This window comes from Hemiscyllium ocellatum, chromosome 22 (genome assembly GCF_020745735.1).
Source record: "Hemiscyllium ocellatum isolate sHemOce1 chromosome 22, sHemOce1.pat.X.cur, whole genome shotgun sequence".
Taxonomy (NCBI): Eukaryota; Metazoa; Chordata; class Chondrichthyes; order Orectolobiformes; family Hemiscylliidae; genus Hemiscyllium; species Hemiscyllium ocellatum.
Genome location: NC_083422.1, coordinates 29,302,312 through 29,319,110, shown reverse-complemented (window position 1 = coordinate 29,319,110; position 16,799 = coordinate 29,302,312). Strand labels below are relative to the sequence as shown.

The 16,799-nt window shown below is 38.3% G+C and overlaps 1 protein-coding gene across 1 annotated transcript in view; it reads left to right on the top strand.

The window, feature by feature from the left end:
• The window catches only part of dock1 (dedicator of cytokinesis 1), a 594,554-nt gene that overhangs the window by 532,300 nt on the left and 45,455 nt on the right, over positions 1-16,799 (top strand). Inside the window, exons 45-46 of the mRNA XM_060841973.1 lie at positions 12,476-12,652; positions 13,062-13,145. Coding sequence (XP_060697956.1) covers positions 12,476-12,652; positions 13,062-13,145 — 261 coding nt within the window. The remainder of the gene's footprint in view (positions 1-12,475; positions 12,653-13,061; positions 13,146-16,799) is intronic.

The following is a 16,799-nucleotide window of genomic DNA, read 5'->3' as shown; positions in this document are numbered from 1 at the left end:
GCTAATTTTGCATGATGCTTACAGTTAGGTGTGAAATAAGAGTGAACTGCATAATTTAATGACAAAATGTCAGTAACTATTAATAGTATTATCAGTGCAAATACACTTGAGGAAGAATTATTCAGTTTACTTGAACCCTTAATCCTATTAAGTCATTTTGTTAATTTTTATTCTTGTGACTTTTTGCCATGTGTGCACTGTTAAGTACTAAAGTTTCCTTTATGTTTGAAATGGTTATAATAGTCTTTAAATGTTATCACTGTTTTGTCTGTTTGTAATTTCCTTTGATGGATCTCATTAGATGGTTTTACCTGCAAGAGCAGTTATTCATGGAACAACACTGCCATTAAATGGCCAAATAATCCCACAGATCTTCACTTGCATTTTAAACAGGGTGATATTAAATAATCTTTAATATTGTTACTATTTTAATCAATTTCTATGTTATTTTAAAGAGGAAGTAACTCAGTAATTTTCTTGAATTTAACAACTAATTGCAGCACCATCTTTGCAGAAGGTGTTCATGCATTAGGAATTACATTGACATAATTTTGCTGTTCAGTCACTTACATGAAAGCATCATTTTGTTTTGTCTGCCAGTCTTACAAGCCATCTGTGAACACTTCAACAGAGTGTTGCATGTAAGATTCAAGACTCGCTATCGTCAGGTTCTCAGTAACATTTGAAATTTGGCAAATGGGAATCTGACCATCTGTCCACCCATATCAAATAAATGCTCTCATCATAAGTCAAATAATTTTGTTTATAGGATCTTAACTATTGTGCTTTTAAGTATCTATAAATCCTATGATTACTAATTGAATTAAGCAGTAATTCTTTGATATTGTAAATAGAGGTTAAGAAATGACAGGTTTTTTAATACGTTCCTGGGGATTATGCATAACTGGCAAAAGCATTCATTACCCATCTGTAACTACCGTTGAGGATATACTGGTGTGGAGCCAACTTTTAGTGCTTGACATTTATCATTAAAACTAAGCCTATATTGCAAGTAAATGGCAGCAGGCATTCCAGCCTGTTGGCCTGCTCATCCACTGCCTGTTTTATCTTTGCAAACGCATCCAACAGGTAAGGATCCAATTTAAGAGACCGATCTGCTAGGTCAGCTTTCCCAATTCTACCTTCCCAATTACTCAGTGTAAATTCAGTCTGTTATCATTATGCTATCAAAGGTCGGTTTCAATGTTGTATGACTCGATGACTCTATACTACCTTGTATTGATCTTCAGAGTAGAGGATGACTGTTAAATCCCAGGAGTACAAAGAAAACTAGAAATAGATTGAGGGAATGAATGAACTAGATTTAATGTGAGCTGTAAGAAGGGAGTGATATAGAAAGTAGAACTAAAAAGACTAAAATAGTTTAAATTCCCGGATCTGAGGATTTTCACCCAAGGGAAGTGAGTTAGAAAACTGTTGTGCCAATCATCATGATTTTTCAGAACTTTTGATTCTGGGATTGTTACTTGGATTGAAATAATACTGGTATTATTGCATAATTTCAGAAGAACAAAGTTATGGACCAATGGGTGTTGCATTACTTGTGGAAGGGCCGCTAGACATTATTATTAGGTACAGAATAAACACTCGCTTGGACAGTTATGAACTGATGAATTTAGCCAGCATGTCAGTGGTTGCTACCTAATCAAGTGAAATTTTTAAACAAAGAAAACCACCTAAGGTGTCTATCAGCATTATTTATACAGATGTTATTGACTTGGATTGGGAACAAAATCAGAAATTCCTGTAAAATCTCAACAGGTCTGGCAGCATTTGTGGATAGAACTCCGTTAACATTTCGGATCCAGTGACCCTTCCTCAGAACTGCTGGTAGTTCGGAAAAAGCTGTTTTTTATGCAGAAAATAGGGTGGGGAGAGAGGGTAAGAAATAAGCAATTGATCCCAAAGAGAGAGAAATACATTTGGAAAGACAAAGGAGTTGATATCATTCAGCTTAGGAGAATGAATTGCTACTAGCGGGGACAATTAGTGTCTAACAATGGGTGTTTGGGCTAGCAATGGATCCATAATATCTAGCATCCAATAGATAGCTGTTCCTGCTGCATTCTGAGATTCACATTCAGTGCCACGCATTGTTATATGCACACTTGACTTCTCTCCACCAGCACCGCTTCATGCTGGCTCAGAGCCGCACTGTCCCCCAAATTCCACTTCATCCACTGGCTTATTCAACATGGTAGCAAGAATCTTTCTTTCAAACATCAAGGAACATAAAATGCAGCAACTCAGAGATACTCATAGCCCTCTGGAACCTTCCTCCCCTCCCCTTCCCTCTAATTCTGTCTCCTTTCCCAGCCCCTGCCATGTATTTGCTATCCCTCCTCGCCTTCAGTCCCTAATGCTGAACGTTCTGTACTCAACAAAGCTCTCAGTTTTATCCCTCTGGGTCTCCGCCTTAGTGAATTTCAGGCGTGACATTACTTTGAACTCTTCTTCTGTCACCCTCGCTTCCATGCCTATTTCTTTGAACAAGAGTTCTCTCCCCATCCCACAGACCCTTTCGTCCATCTCCAACACTCTCCCTCCTTCGAGACTAGCAGGCATTTTTTTAAGGTGAGAGAGGAGAGATTTAAAAAAGACATGGCGGCAAATATTTTACATAGAGGGTGGTTCACATGTGGTTTGAACCTCCTGAGGAAGTGGTGGATGCGGGCAGAGTTACAACTTTTAAAAGATACTTGGATAAGTAGATAAATAGGAAAGCTTTGGAGCGATATGGACCAGGAGCAGGCAGGTGGGACTAGTTTAGTTTGGAATTATGTTCAGCATGGACTTGTTGGACCAAAGCGTCTGTTTCTGTACGCTTTGTTTCTGACTCTGAAAAGTTGACCTTTTTGACCCCAGATGCCTGGAATATACGTGTGGATTAGTTTCCACATCTGGATTATAAGGAGAGATGGATCTGCTTATAAAGAATGCAATCCGAATAGTAATGGCAAATGATCTTGGCTCAGAAGTTCAAATTGCAGAGTATGTTTGAATCATGTAATATAGTGTGGAATATCTAATTTTTCTGTTGTTGCCTGGCACCTATGGAGCACAAGTTTTTTCTTGCCACTTCTGATTTCAGGGCTGGATGCAGACTTAATTTGTTCATGAATGTTGTCAAAACAAAACTCATATATCACCTAGTTAAAAATCACACAACACCAGGTTATAGTCCAACAGGTATAATTGGAAGCACTAGCTTTCGGAGCGCCACTCCATCAGTGAACCACCTGATGAAGGAGCATCGCTCCAAAAGCTAGTGCTTCCAATTAAATCTGTTGGAGTATAACCTGGTGTTGTGTGATTTTTAACTTTATACAACCAGTCCAGCATCGGCAACTCCAAATCATGACGTATATCACCTAGACCTTGTCAATCAAATATCTCACTTCTAAATGTATTGAATAAGAGTCTCTCGAATACATTGAACATACCACACACTTTAGCAACCACCTGTCTCTACCATTGATGAGCAAATAAAAATGCACGAAATTCAAGATTGAATGCAGCCAAAAATGGTAAGGGCTGATGGAGAGGAAAAGGAAGCTGGAATTGTGAGAGGGCATGCGGAATTATGGTGCTAGGTGGGTTGCAAGTACAAAAAATGAGTAAATGAAGTGTGAATGGCAACAACAGGACCATTACCAATACCTGCTGTCTGTCTAAGTGGAAGCTCGGTTTATGATCTGAATTTGTTGAACTGAATGTTCAGTACTGGAGTACCTAATCAAAGAGGTAGAACATGTTTATGTCAAATAAATAGCAATTTACTATCTGGCATTAATTAACAAAGCTCTGCTGTTCATTGAAGTGAGATTTTTTTTAAAAAACTCATCTTCTGGAGGAAGAGAAAAATATTTGTGACAGCTTTCATTGTCTGTGAATATCAACTTCTGACAATCATCCTGAAAGGATTCAAACAAATTATTTTTACCAGCTTACTATCCAAGTTGATCATGGTTGCAACCATCCATATCACTTTCAGATTTTGGTAAGTTGTACTGTCTCCCTTAAATTGCTTGAAGTTTTCTCTTCAGGATTTCATTCAGCGTGACAAATAATTTTTCTGTCATCATCATCCAGTTTCCTGTCAAGAAATGAATATAGAAGAGACAACTTGGTACACAGCTTTGCAATCATTTTTATTGGATTTTTGTCAACTCTACTGAGGAACATGCTAAATAGATTTTAATTACATCTCTTAATATTCACTTTTTAATGTGGTTTGCATCATGATTTATATAACCTGTCCCTACACCAGTGATTATGCACAGCAGTTGCAAAAACAGATTTTTTTTGTCATAAGTAGGCAGAAACATATGTCAGAAATAGACAATTATATTTGTGTTTTGGTTATTTTCTTGTTTTAGCATTTTATTTTGTGTCTGACTGAGAATCATGATCCTCTCCAATAAGAACCATCAGTGGGATTTTAATGGTGGGGATTAGAATAAATTATCTTTTAAAATTTGTTTTGCAAAATTTGCAGAATATTTTTCAAATAAAGACGAAGCAATGGTAAAGCATATTTGGACACTGAATAAAAAGCTAAGTCTAAGCAAAATACTTCAAATGCTGGAAGTCCATAATATAAAAGTAAATGCTCAGCATGTCAGACAACATCTGTGAGGAGAGAATCAATAACCTTTGTGTTCAGGGAGAAAAATGGGTGAGAGAAAGACCCTGAGACATGTAGTCAGTATCACCGAGAAGAGCAAGTATGGCGATGACCCTGCGACAAGCCTTTCATCATTACCTAGAGGAACTTGTGAAGACAGGATCCTAATATAGGCAGTCTGAGACAGAGCTAGATTCATTGGAGATGATGAAAATTATTTGCTTTTGCTACAGAGAAAGCAGCTCACTGTTTAGCGAGTCTAGTAGGTAGCTAAGATTTGGGTGTCATGGTGGCACAGTGGCTAGCACTGATGCCTCACAGTGCCAGAGACCCGGGTTCAATTCCCACCTCAGGCAACTGTCTGTGTGGAGTTTGCACATTCTCCCCGTGTCTGCGTGGGTTTCCTCCAGGTGTTCTGGTTTTCTCTCACAGTCCAAAAACGTGCAGGTTAGGTGAATTGACCATGCTAAATTGCCCGTAGTGTTAGGGGTAAATGTAGGGGAATGGGTCTGGATAGGTTGATCTTCAGATGGTTGGTGTGGACTTGTTGGGCGGGAGGGCCTGTTTCCACACCTGATCTCTAAAGATATTTTCTTATGTTTTGACATAGTTAACAAATTTGGGCTAAAGTTAATGGCACATATAAAATAATAAAAATGAATAATATTATCAAATAATTCAGCAAAGTTCATGAAGGATGAGGATGGCAGGTGATTTGTCAAAACTAAAGCTTATGGGAGTTCCTGGATACCATTGTGATTCATGACAAATGTGTCTGAAGTAAGTGAAGTCCGAGCAGCTTTGGCCCAATGTTTATGATTTAAAGTCTGAAATACAGACACTATGAAGAATCGGGGAGGAGGAAACTTTTTGTACTGGGAGACAATCACACCACTTAGGATAGAAGCTTTTGTTTTTTTTCCTTTGGTCAGAGGTAGGAGGGCATGACTGAGAGCAAGGCAGGGAAGGGAGTCAGAGGGCAGGAGTGTCTACCTCTGCAATTGTCCAGTAGATTTGAGATTCTTTCGGATGAGAGCAGGGCATGCAGGGTCAATGAGCAGTTTTAGCAAATGAGTGGTACCGGAAGTCATTCAGGTGAGGAACAACAGGAATGCAGAAGTAGTAATAGTTGATAGTATAAAGAGGTTAAGAGCAACACAGTTCTGTACAGTAAATTGCAATAGTCCAGGTGGCTGTGTTGCTCGCCCAGTGCAATGTTTGAGACATCAGTTCAGGTTGAAAGAGACTTGAAGAAGTAGGGTAGATCCAGTCATTATGGTCCATATAGGTATCAGCAACAAAGACAAAATGAAGAAAGAGATTCTGCATAAAGAGTATGAGGAACAAGGCTTTAAATTAGAAAGCAAAACATCGAATCTCCAGTGTATTAATTAAGCAACGTGCAAATTGGCATAGGGTGCAAAAAATTGGAGAGATGCATACAGGCTCAAAGACAGGTGGGAATGGTGGGTTTCAGTTTCTGGGCTACTGACACTAATACTGGGGCAAGTGTGGGATAAACCATTGGAAAAATCCATATCTGACCATGCTGGAGCCAATCTTGTGAACTGCATTTCTAGATAAGTAAAGATAGTTTTAAACTAAAGATAAGGGAATAAATTTGGCAAGAAGTGATGTATCAAAGAAAAGAGATGAGAGGAAAATAGCAGTGTGTGAATTGAAGGTCAAAAGATTTCCAAGAGGATCCTAGGAAATACACCAACAATCAAGACTAGACATTACAAAGCTAAAGGTTTTGTATCTGAACTGCACATAACATTCATATCAAAATAAATAAGTAGCACACATGGACACTGTTCAAAAGGGCCACAACACATTGCAGCACACCAGAACTGCAAAAAGAGGAAGTAGAACACCTCTACAATGTATCGTCAAAAACGGATACCCCCGCAATTTCATCAACAGATGCCTAAGGGAAAGACAACGGAATGAGGACATGCCACAACCCAAAGGACTAGCCACGTTACCATACATCAAGAACATTTCTGAACTGACAGCCAGACTACTACGACCACTAGGACTCATAACAGCACACAAACCAACAGCCACTCTCAAGACAACATCTCACTAGGACAAAGGACCCGATACCCAGCATGAGCAAAACCAATGTAGTGTACAAAATCCTATGCAAGGACTGCACAAAACGCTACATAGGAAGACAGCTAACGATCCGTATCCATGAACACCAATTAGCCACGAAATGACACGACCAACTATCCTTAGTAGCCACACACACAGATGACAAGCAACATGAGTTCGACTGGGACAACACTACTATTATAGGACAAGCCAAACAGAGAACAGCCAGGGAATTCCTAGAGGCATGGCACTCATCCACAGATTCTATCAACAAACACATCGACCTGAACCCGGCCACTGCAGGGGACAGCTGGAACTGACAACCGGAAGCGGCAAAGACAAACTGCTATATATGCAGGAGGAAACATCACAGAAGCGCTTCACAGGAGGCTCTCAAGCACTGAGGATGTCACCTAGACAGGGGACGAAACGTCTGCAACACAAATTCCCAGCTCGGCGAACAGAAGCACAACAACGAGCACCCGAGCTACAAATCTTCTCACAAACTTTGAACACATGGAAGTAAATAAATATGATCTGACAACCATTACAGGCTTGAGAATGACCAGAATTAAGTCTTGAATATTGAGGGAAAAGAGGATAAGTAAGCTAGGTGTAAGTGGAGTGGTAGCACTGTTAATCAAGGATGGCATTTGTGCAGTAATTAGAAAGATTACCTTGGTTCAGGAGATCAGGATGTAAAAATGTTTAAGCCCAATGAGTCCCTAGTGGGAGTGATAAAAATGTTTCATGACAGTAACCTTAATATGGGGCAAAGTAATCAGGGAGAAATATTAGGAACTTGTGATAAAGGGATGACAATAACCATGGGTTACTTTAATCTACACAAACAATAGAAAGATCAGATTAACAGGAGTCATCTGCATGGGAGGTTCTTGGAATGTTTCATGATAGTTTCTTAAAGCAACACGTTTTCAAACCAACTGGGGATTAGGTTATATATTAAACTTTGCATTTGTGTAATATGACAGGATTTATTCATGACTTCAGTGTACAGGCACCCGTAGCATGGAGCACAATAATTGAATTTCACTTCCATATCGTGATTTAGAACACCACTATCATACTCACCACCACTACTTTTATTAATAAGCTACCCCATTTTTTTTTTCTGTTCTTCACAAATGTCGGGTACCCTTGAACAGAGTTCATAGTCTTAGTCACCCGGTAACCATGTCTCTGTAATACTAATTTTGAAAGCTTTAGCCTTATCTTATTATTGATGATGGGGATATTGTGAATCCTCCTCTCCAGTGAGTTGTTCACTGTCCACCACAATTCATAGCTGGCTGTGGCAGGACCACGGAGCTTGGATCTGATATATTATCCGATAGTATAGAAGCACAGTCAGAAAAACTCAAGGTAGTCAGAATGATTTTGGCAAATGTCCATGATGTTCAACCAACTTACTGGAGTTTTTTCACAAAAGCTTTATGGTGCAGAAGGAGGCCACTTGGCCCATCGTGTTGCGTTGGCTCTTTAAATGAAATTTACATGTTTTGTGATGTAGAGTGATGCCAACAAGCGCTCAAGTACTGGCTGAGGTTACCAAGACGTTAGGTTACCCACCTTTTCAACATCACCCTTTGGTTGAGGCAAGATGACCCACACATTAAACTCTCTAATGAAAAAGCAACCTAGGTCTACTAGGACTATGGCAACTTTATCATCTAGTGCCAATCTAATGCTTTTTCTCCTCTGAAGGAGTAACATGCACTGTAGATACAGAAGATGTGTTGACATAAAGTACTTGGATTTCTAGAGTATTGTACTCACATACCCACTCAATGTTGTCATGAGAAAACTTCCTCAATCTCAGGAATCAGTTAAGTGAACCTTGTCTGAATCACTTTTGATGCATTCATATCATTTCTTAAATTAAAAGACTGAAATTATATGCAGTATTCTAGCTTAGATCTTTCAGAAGGAAGTTAAAAGAAGTACAGGATAAAAAAAGAGGGTATCTTAAAAGGCTGATAGAACTCCAGGGAGTATCAGTACTAGCACAGACTGAATGACCTGTTTCAGTACTGCATATTTTATGCAGTATTACAGAAAAAAGTTTATCTATAATTTGATGACAGGTATAATGACTAAATTAGATTTTTGTTATCCACAGTGAAGCTTATTTGCATTTTAATTAATAGTTCTCACTGCATTTGTGAAGAGAACCCCAATTGCAATATCGCTAGCATTCAGAAATGCAATTCCTGTAGACTTTAATTTTATTTTTTTAATTAATGGCCTGAAGCTTCCTCCAGGTGTGCTCCTGAAGTTAGAACTTAAAAGTACCCAATGTCATTACCATGTTGGCAATGCCAGAAATGCTCAAGAACTTCCCAATCTCATCAGGATATGCACAAATCTTAAATGGATGTACATTAGCAGATCTCAGTACAAACAGTTGGACCCTAAAAACACCAATTCAGTTCCTGTATACTTTTGTTTTGAATTATAAAATTTAAGTTTGAACGAATTTAATCATCCTCCACTCACATTAGGCACAGCGTGTTTAAAATCTTGCAATCAGTGAAGTTGTTGAATTTTTAATGTTAACTTTTTCCTTGTGCAATAGGAATGTATCCGTCAAAACACTGGTCACAAGTGAGAGTTAACTTTTAAAAAAGTTTTAAAAATATTGCCATTACAACAAGAAAAATTTGTTTGAGCAGTTTTGAATGCAGTGGAGAAAAATGTTTTGAAATGCATACTAATAGATGAGTGCTAACCCTAACCATAGTCCCATTTGAGAGGCGAAGGAAGCTGGTTTTGAGGGCATAGATTTGTTTCAACAGGAAGCTTGATAAATCAACAGGATTTATTTTGCGTGCAGTCTATTTCTTGACACTCTGCCAAAAAGTTTTGTTCTCTTATCAGCAGAGTAAACTACCAGTCAAAATTCAAATACAGAAGACTTCAGAGGGAAGGAAATTGGGTATATCATAGTGTTGCACATAACTCACCAACACCAAGATTCCACAATTTATTAAGCCAGATAGTTTATATGTGTCCAGGTTAGAGATGGATGTAGTTTGTTTGGAGAGGTATCTCAAATCCCACATTTCCTAAGATAACAACTGTAATGCTAGTATTTTAGCTGGAATTTGGAGTCAGGAGATCGTAAGTAAAATTCATAAGAATTTGGCCAATCAAATCTGCTGTACCATTCAATAAGATTTTGGACTGAATTGCATTTTCCTTGTGTCCTCACAATTCTCTTATCTCCCTTGTCAAATCAAAAATCTGTCTGACTCTGCCTCACATATATTCAATGGCACAACTTTCCACTGCTTTCTGGGTAGGAAAATCCAAATGTAAATTGAGGAAATGAGTGAGGAAGTGCCTCCTAATCTCCATTTTAAATGAACAACCCCTTACTTTTAATCTGTTTCCTCTATATATAGATTCGCTAAAGGAGAGCACATCCTTTAAATATCTACCCTGTCATGCCCCCTAAGAACATTATGTGTTGAATTGCTCACTTCTGATTCTTAACTTCAGTTGGTATTGACAAACCCGTTCAGCGTTTCCTCATTAGAGAACCTCATCATTTCAGGAATCATCCTATTGATTCTTTACTGATCTGCTTCCAATACAAATATATTGTTCCTCATTTAAAATGATAAAACTACACACTGCTCCGGGGTCCTATCTCATCAATGCCTGTCCAGTTGTAATAAGACTTCCCTATGTTTAAACTCCTTTCCCCTTGCAATAAAGTCAATATTCAATTTGCCATCCTAATTAATGATATATCTGAATACTAACTTATGTGATTCATGTGCAGACCCCTAAATTCCTCTATATTACAGTTTTCTGCCGTATCTCCCCATTTACATAATCTGCTGTTCTATTCTACCTGCCAAAATGGGCAATCACACGTGATATCTGCCATTTTTTTTACCCCCTCAGTTACCCTATCCATATCCTTTTACAGACTCTTTGTATCCTCTCACAACTTGATTTCCTACCATTAGGTAACATAGCTGCAATACAGTCTTCCTTTCTTCCATGTCATTAATATAGATTGTATGTAGACCAGGTACCAGCACTAATCCCTATAGAATTCAACTGAGTGACAGTTTGCCAACCTGAAAATGGTCCACTTATCCAAACACACTCTTTCCTGTTAGTTAGCCAATTCTGTACCATGCCAACGCATCAACTTGTGCAGGAACCTTTTATGTGGCACCTTACAAGAGTTCTCTAAATCTGAATACACTAGATCTACATGTTCCCCTTTACCTTTGTTACATTCTTAAAGAATATGTTCACGGAATATCAGTATCAGTATTAAATTGGATTGCACTGTCCAAAGTCCGCATATTGCGAGGGTGCTCTCTCTTGTCTGATAACTCCTCAAGCTTCAATACAAAATTATCTAGCCAAAGATTCAGCATTCAAAAACATGAATTGTGTGGACTAGCAATGGTCACCCACTAGTTACCTAATTAAATGTAGAATAAAAGCTTGGATGTTATTTGTTCAAAACAAGATGTATTTGTAACATTGAGCTAGTTTCAATTGCTGTTAAACAAACAATATCACAGACATTAAAACTTAATGTTTATAAGTTAGCATATGGAATTTCATTTTTCTTATTTTACTTATCGATAAATTTGTTTTTTGACACATCTTTTGCTTTTGTTTCTCAGTCCATTTTTCTATCCCTTTCTCTATTTTACTTTTTTAATGTGGTCTTACAATAAGTTTATTATTCAATTATACATTTCCTGGTTTGGACTCTGCAGGCCACAATAGCATTCACCATTCTGTTCTCCTGCATCCCAATTCTATGTGGATAATAGTCCACTGTATTGGACTCTGAAGGATCATAACATGCCCATGAGAAGTCTCTGTCAACATAAAAAACATGATGTGTCATATATTTGCAATTAAGTCCAAAATCCAGGCCATTCTGTGCTTTCAATATTTGTTGGTGTTGGCTATTATGATGACATTATTCAGTTTTATATTTTTAATATTTTACTGACAGTTGTAAAACTGAGTCATAGTTGGTCTGAAATCCAAGATTATACATAGCAAGATTTTCATCATCCAAGGAGTAATTTTATAACAATGCATTAAAAAATTTCATCTAGCTTACCAGTATAAGGGGCCCTGGATTTGCAAATGACTAATGAACGCTAGTACTTAAGAATGTGATCTCTTATAGGGATGTATTAATAATTTTAAAGATTGGACAAACGAACATTTTTTCATATTTGTGAACAGCTATTTTATATTGTCCTCCAACTTATGTTGTCCCAAGTTCCAACTGTACAAATGGACTTGCCAACAGACTCGAGCAGAACTGGGTTGTAATCGAGGGAGTTGCCTGCATGTACTTGTAGGCACTAGTCTTAGATTGATAAATTCTAAGAAAAATCATTGAGAGAAAGATAACCCTCTAGAATTTGCATAATACAAACTATTTTACTAAAATATTTCAGTCCATGGGATTATGAACCTTTTGAGTCCTGAATCATCTTAGCAGTTTTTACATCATAAATATATTACTGGTAATTGGTAATGGTGGGAAAGATTAAAAAAACTGAACAGCAAAATATTTTGTCAACTTGAATAAAATATTTTAATATATAATTATCTGAGTGCAGACCAAAATATCAGAATGCTTTCAAATAATAATTATAACAAGTAGAGAAGTCCTGGTTTGAATGCTATTTTTTTAATATATTCTTGCAGGTCGAGATAAGCCCTTTGGAGAACGCAATTGAGACAATGCAGTTAACAAATGAGAAGATCAGCAACATGGTTCAACAACACATGAATGATCCAAGTCTGCCCATTAACCCTTTGTCCATGCTGCTGAACGGAATTGTCGACCCTGCAGTGATGGGGGGTTTCGCCAATTATGAAAAGGTTTGTTCATTATTTTTTTTTCTCCCTTTTGTGTTTAACAATACTGATAGAAAAAATATGAAACTTTTTAAAATTGCTATATTTTTGAAAAACAAGATTTTTGTTAAGATTATCAAATAATTTTTCACTGGTACTTAGCTAGTTTTAGCAAAGTCATGGATAAATTAATCCCATCTCAACATATTTACTCTATATACAATACCCGTTAGAAATTCTTCATTGAATGTTTAGTAAAATTAACGAGAAGTTGATTACCCCATCCCCACCAGCATGACCAATCAATCATATATTTACAATTATTGTAGTACCACTTCCAGGTATGCTAGGTCCATAATGAAAACGCGACTTAAAAACAGATTTTCAATTGTTTTTAATAAAACTGTTTCAACGTGTTTTGTTTTGATAATAGGCATTCTTTACAGAAAAATACATGCAAGAACACACTGAAGACCTTGAGAAGATCGAAAATCTGAAGGACCTCATAGCCTGGCAGGTAAATTCTCTTTGATTTTAACATGAGATGTTGTTTGTCTGAAAGGAGTAAACCAATATCACCTGGTTCAGAAAATTAGCACTATATTTTTCCTGGTTAAAAAGATTGTCTTAATTTGATCAGACAGAATAAATATCTGAAGATCATGAGTTGCAATAGTGACACAGAAATATTAGTAGATAATTTCACATGAGACTACTTTTTCTCTGTAAGTGTTTTATTTTTTCACATCATAACCTGCAAATTCATTCGTAACCTGTTACACTTCAGTAATGTCAGTAATAAAAATGGAAGAAAAGTTATCTAAAATGGACTGAATTTCAGCTAAACGCCTTTTTTCTAGAGATTTTGAAACTATTTTGGAAAATAAACTAATTATTTTAAAATGCCAACCGACTATGATATTTATTGATTAAAAGAAATCTGTCGTCTGTCCAAATTAGTGGGATAGGTGTTCTGCAAAGTGGTCATCCAGTCTACACTTCATTTCCGCAATGTAGCGGAGACTACATTGTGAGCAGCAAATGCAATAGACTAAAATGGGTAAAGTGCAGATAAAGCACTGCTTCATTTGGATGTTGTGCTTGGGGCCTTAGATACTGAGGAGGAAGGAAGTAAATGGTCAAATGTTACATCTTCTGCGATTGCAGGGTAAGGTGCTGTGGAGAAGTATTGTGAGAGAAGGCAGAGTGGACCAGGGTGTTCCAGAACAAATGGTCCTGGTGAAAGGCTGACAAGGATGGGGAGGAGAATATGTGCTTGGTGGTGGCATCTTACTGGAGGTGACGGAAATGGTGGCAAATGATCATATGGGTGTGGATGCTGGCAGGATGCTAGGGGAATCTCTTGCTGTTGTGAGAGGGAAGAGAGGGACGAGAGAGGACTAATATGTGGGAGATGGATTGGACACAGCTGAGGTCCCTGTCAACCTTAGTGCTGGGGAATCCTCAGTTGAGGAAGAAGGTGGACATTTTAAGAGGCCGTCTTGTCGAAATTGGCATCTTCTGGACAGATGCAACAGTGACGGAGGAGCTGGGAAAATAGAATAGAGTCTTTACAGAAAGGAGGTGTGAGGGTGGAAAAGCACAGCAGGTCAGGCAGCATCCGAAGAGCAGAATTGACATTTTGGGCATAAGCCCTTCATCCGTGAGGATGCATAGTCAAGTTTACTCTGGGGGTCAATGTATTTGTAGTGGATATTGGCAGCCAGCCTATTGCCAAAAAGTAAGAACAGAAATATGGAGGAGTGGAAGGGAGGAGTCAGAGATGGACCTGGTGACGGTGGCAGAGGGGGTAGGAATTGGAAGCGAGATGGATAAACTTTTTCAATTCTTCCAAAAGAGGAAAGCAGCACCCATGAAGCCATTGATATACTGGAGGAAGAATTGGGGATGGGAACTGGAGTAGGACTGAACATGGAATATTCCACTTGCCCCACAAAGAGCCAGTTGTAACTGGGACCCATGTGGATACCCACAGCTACACTTTGACCTAAAGAAAGTGAGAGGAGTTAAAAGAGAAGTTGTTCAGAGTGAATCAGGCAGAGGAGTAAAGTGGTGAATGGGGACCATTCAGCCCTTATTTTCCAGGAAGAAGTGGAGACCCCTCAGACCATCCTGATGGAGGATGGATGTGTAAACGGATTGCACATCCATGGTAAAGAGGAGGCTCTGGAGCCCACAAACTGCAAATTCTAAAAGCGAAGTGAAGTATGAAAGGAATCGTGTGGGAATGCAAGTAGCGAGAGACTGGATAAGAGAAGAAAAAAAAACGAGTTGAGTTTTGAGCAAGAGTTCTGTGGGGCAGGAGCAAGCTGATGCAATGGGTCTGCCTAGGCAGTCCTGTTTTTGGACTTTGCGAAGGATATAGAAGCAAGCTGTACAGGGTTCAAGGACTATGATCTTGGAGGCAGTTGGGGAAGATCACCAGATGAAATGAGGTTCCTGACACTTGTGGACACTTGTGTTCCATGGTGGAGTTGTGGTCATGGAAACTGTCTGGCCATTCGCCTGATCAGTAAATATCTTATCACTACTTAGGAAACCATGATATTAAGTTCTTTTTCCCATTTTTATAATCAGCTCTGCAGACAATTGATCCATTCCAGCAGCTTTTTCATTTTTTATCTCATTCATTGCTGTTTATATCTGAGTCACTAGTATTTATGTGCGGTCTAATGAATTCAACATCAATATTGCTTTCTTCTAATGCACTCTTCTCATGTTTTCACCCTGTATGCGTATAGCCCCAAGGACCTAGGTTCAATTCCACCCATGGGCGATTGTCTGTGTGGGGACTGCACATTCTCCCCGTGTCTGTGTGTGTTTTCCATGGGTGCTCTGGTCTGTGTGGGTTTTCCATGGGTGTTCCGGTTTCCTCCTACAATCCAAAGATGTGGAGTTAGGTGGATTGGCCATGCTAAATTGCCCATAGTGTTCAGTGATGTCCAGGTTAGGTCCATTAGCCATGGGAAATATAGGGTTACAGGGATAGGGTAGAGAGATGGGTCTGGGAGGGATGCTGTTCGGAGTTGTCAGTATAGACCTGTTAGGCCAACTGGCCTGCTTCCACACTGTAGGGATTCTATGGATTTTGTAGAGCTCTTCAATATGCTCCTTCCATTTATATGCATTTTTTTGTTAGTGTTTGTTAATTGAAAAACTTGTGAATTCTTTGTTATTTTCTACCCTTTGTACTGCATGCCCTTAATCTCCTTTCTTGTTGCATAAGGAAGGTTTACGTTTCCTGGCTAATTCAATCTTCGAGTGTGATACACTGTTCTTTAAAGATGTTCTCATTCCTTTTCTCTAATTAACTCATTATTAAAGTGTCTATTTTGCAATATGCCTTCAGTATTAATGTTCTCCCCTTTTTTCCATCCTTCCATTCTTTGGAATATTGTCATATTGACTTTTTTTCTCTAAAATCCCAATGCATTGTTCCCCTCTTTCCTTGATTCATTCTTTAATCTTTATTCATTCATTCATGCTGGTGATATCCCTTTCTTTTCTAACTACTGCTTATTTTCTTCACTTACGAATTTTTAATTTGCTTTTTGCAATCTGGGTGCCACTGTCTTCTGCAGATTCTTTGACGGTCAGAATATTTCAACTTTTATATTTCCATTTTGACTGACAACTAGTATCATTACTAAAAGAGAAGACTTTAAAGGTAGAATAGCCTTTTGGAATTGTTGCTGAAAGTGATCCTTAAAACAGTTTCATCAAATTAATCAACTATGCCAAAAAAATGTTTAAAGTTCAGAAGATCCACTATGTGTTAGAATATTTTTCAGCACCCTGAAGTATTTCAAAAGCATGGGTAGGGATTGTATCATTAACAACAATAATTTTGGACACCGTGTGGAGAATTGTGTTCTTAGCCGATCTTATCTGGCTAACATGGTCAATGAAATTTACGATGTGTTGGTGTTGGATTGGGGTGGACAAAGTTAAAAACTACATAACACAAGGTTATAGTCCAACAGTTTTATTTGGAAGCACTAGCTTTCAGAGTGCTGCTCCTTCATCAGGTGGCTAGTGGGGCAGGATTATAAGACTTGGAAATGTTAATTTTGCCCACAAGATCTGAACTAGTGTTTATGCTCCACACGAGTGTTGTCCCCACTTTGTTTTATCTTACCTTATCAATATC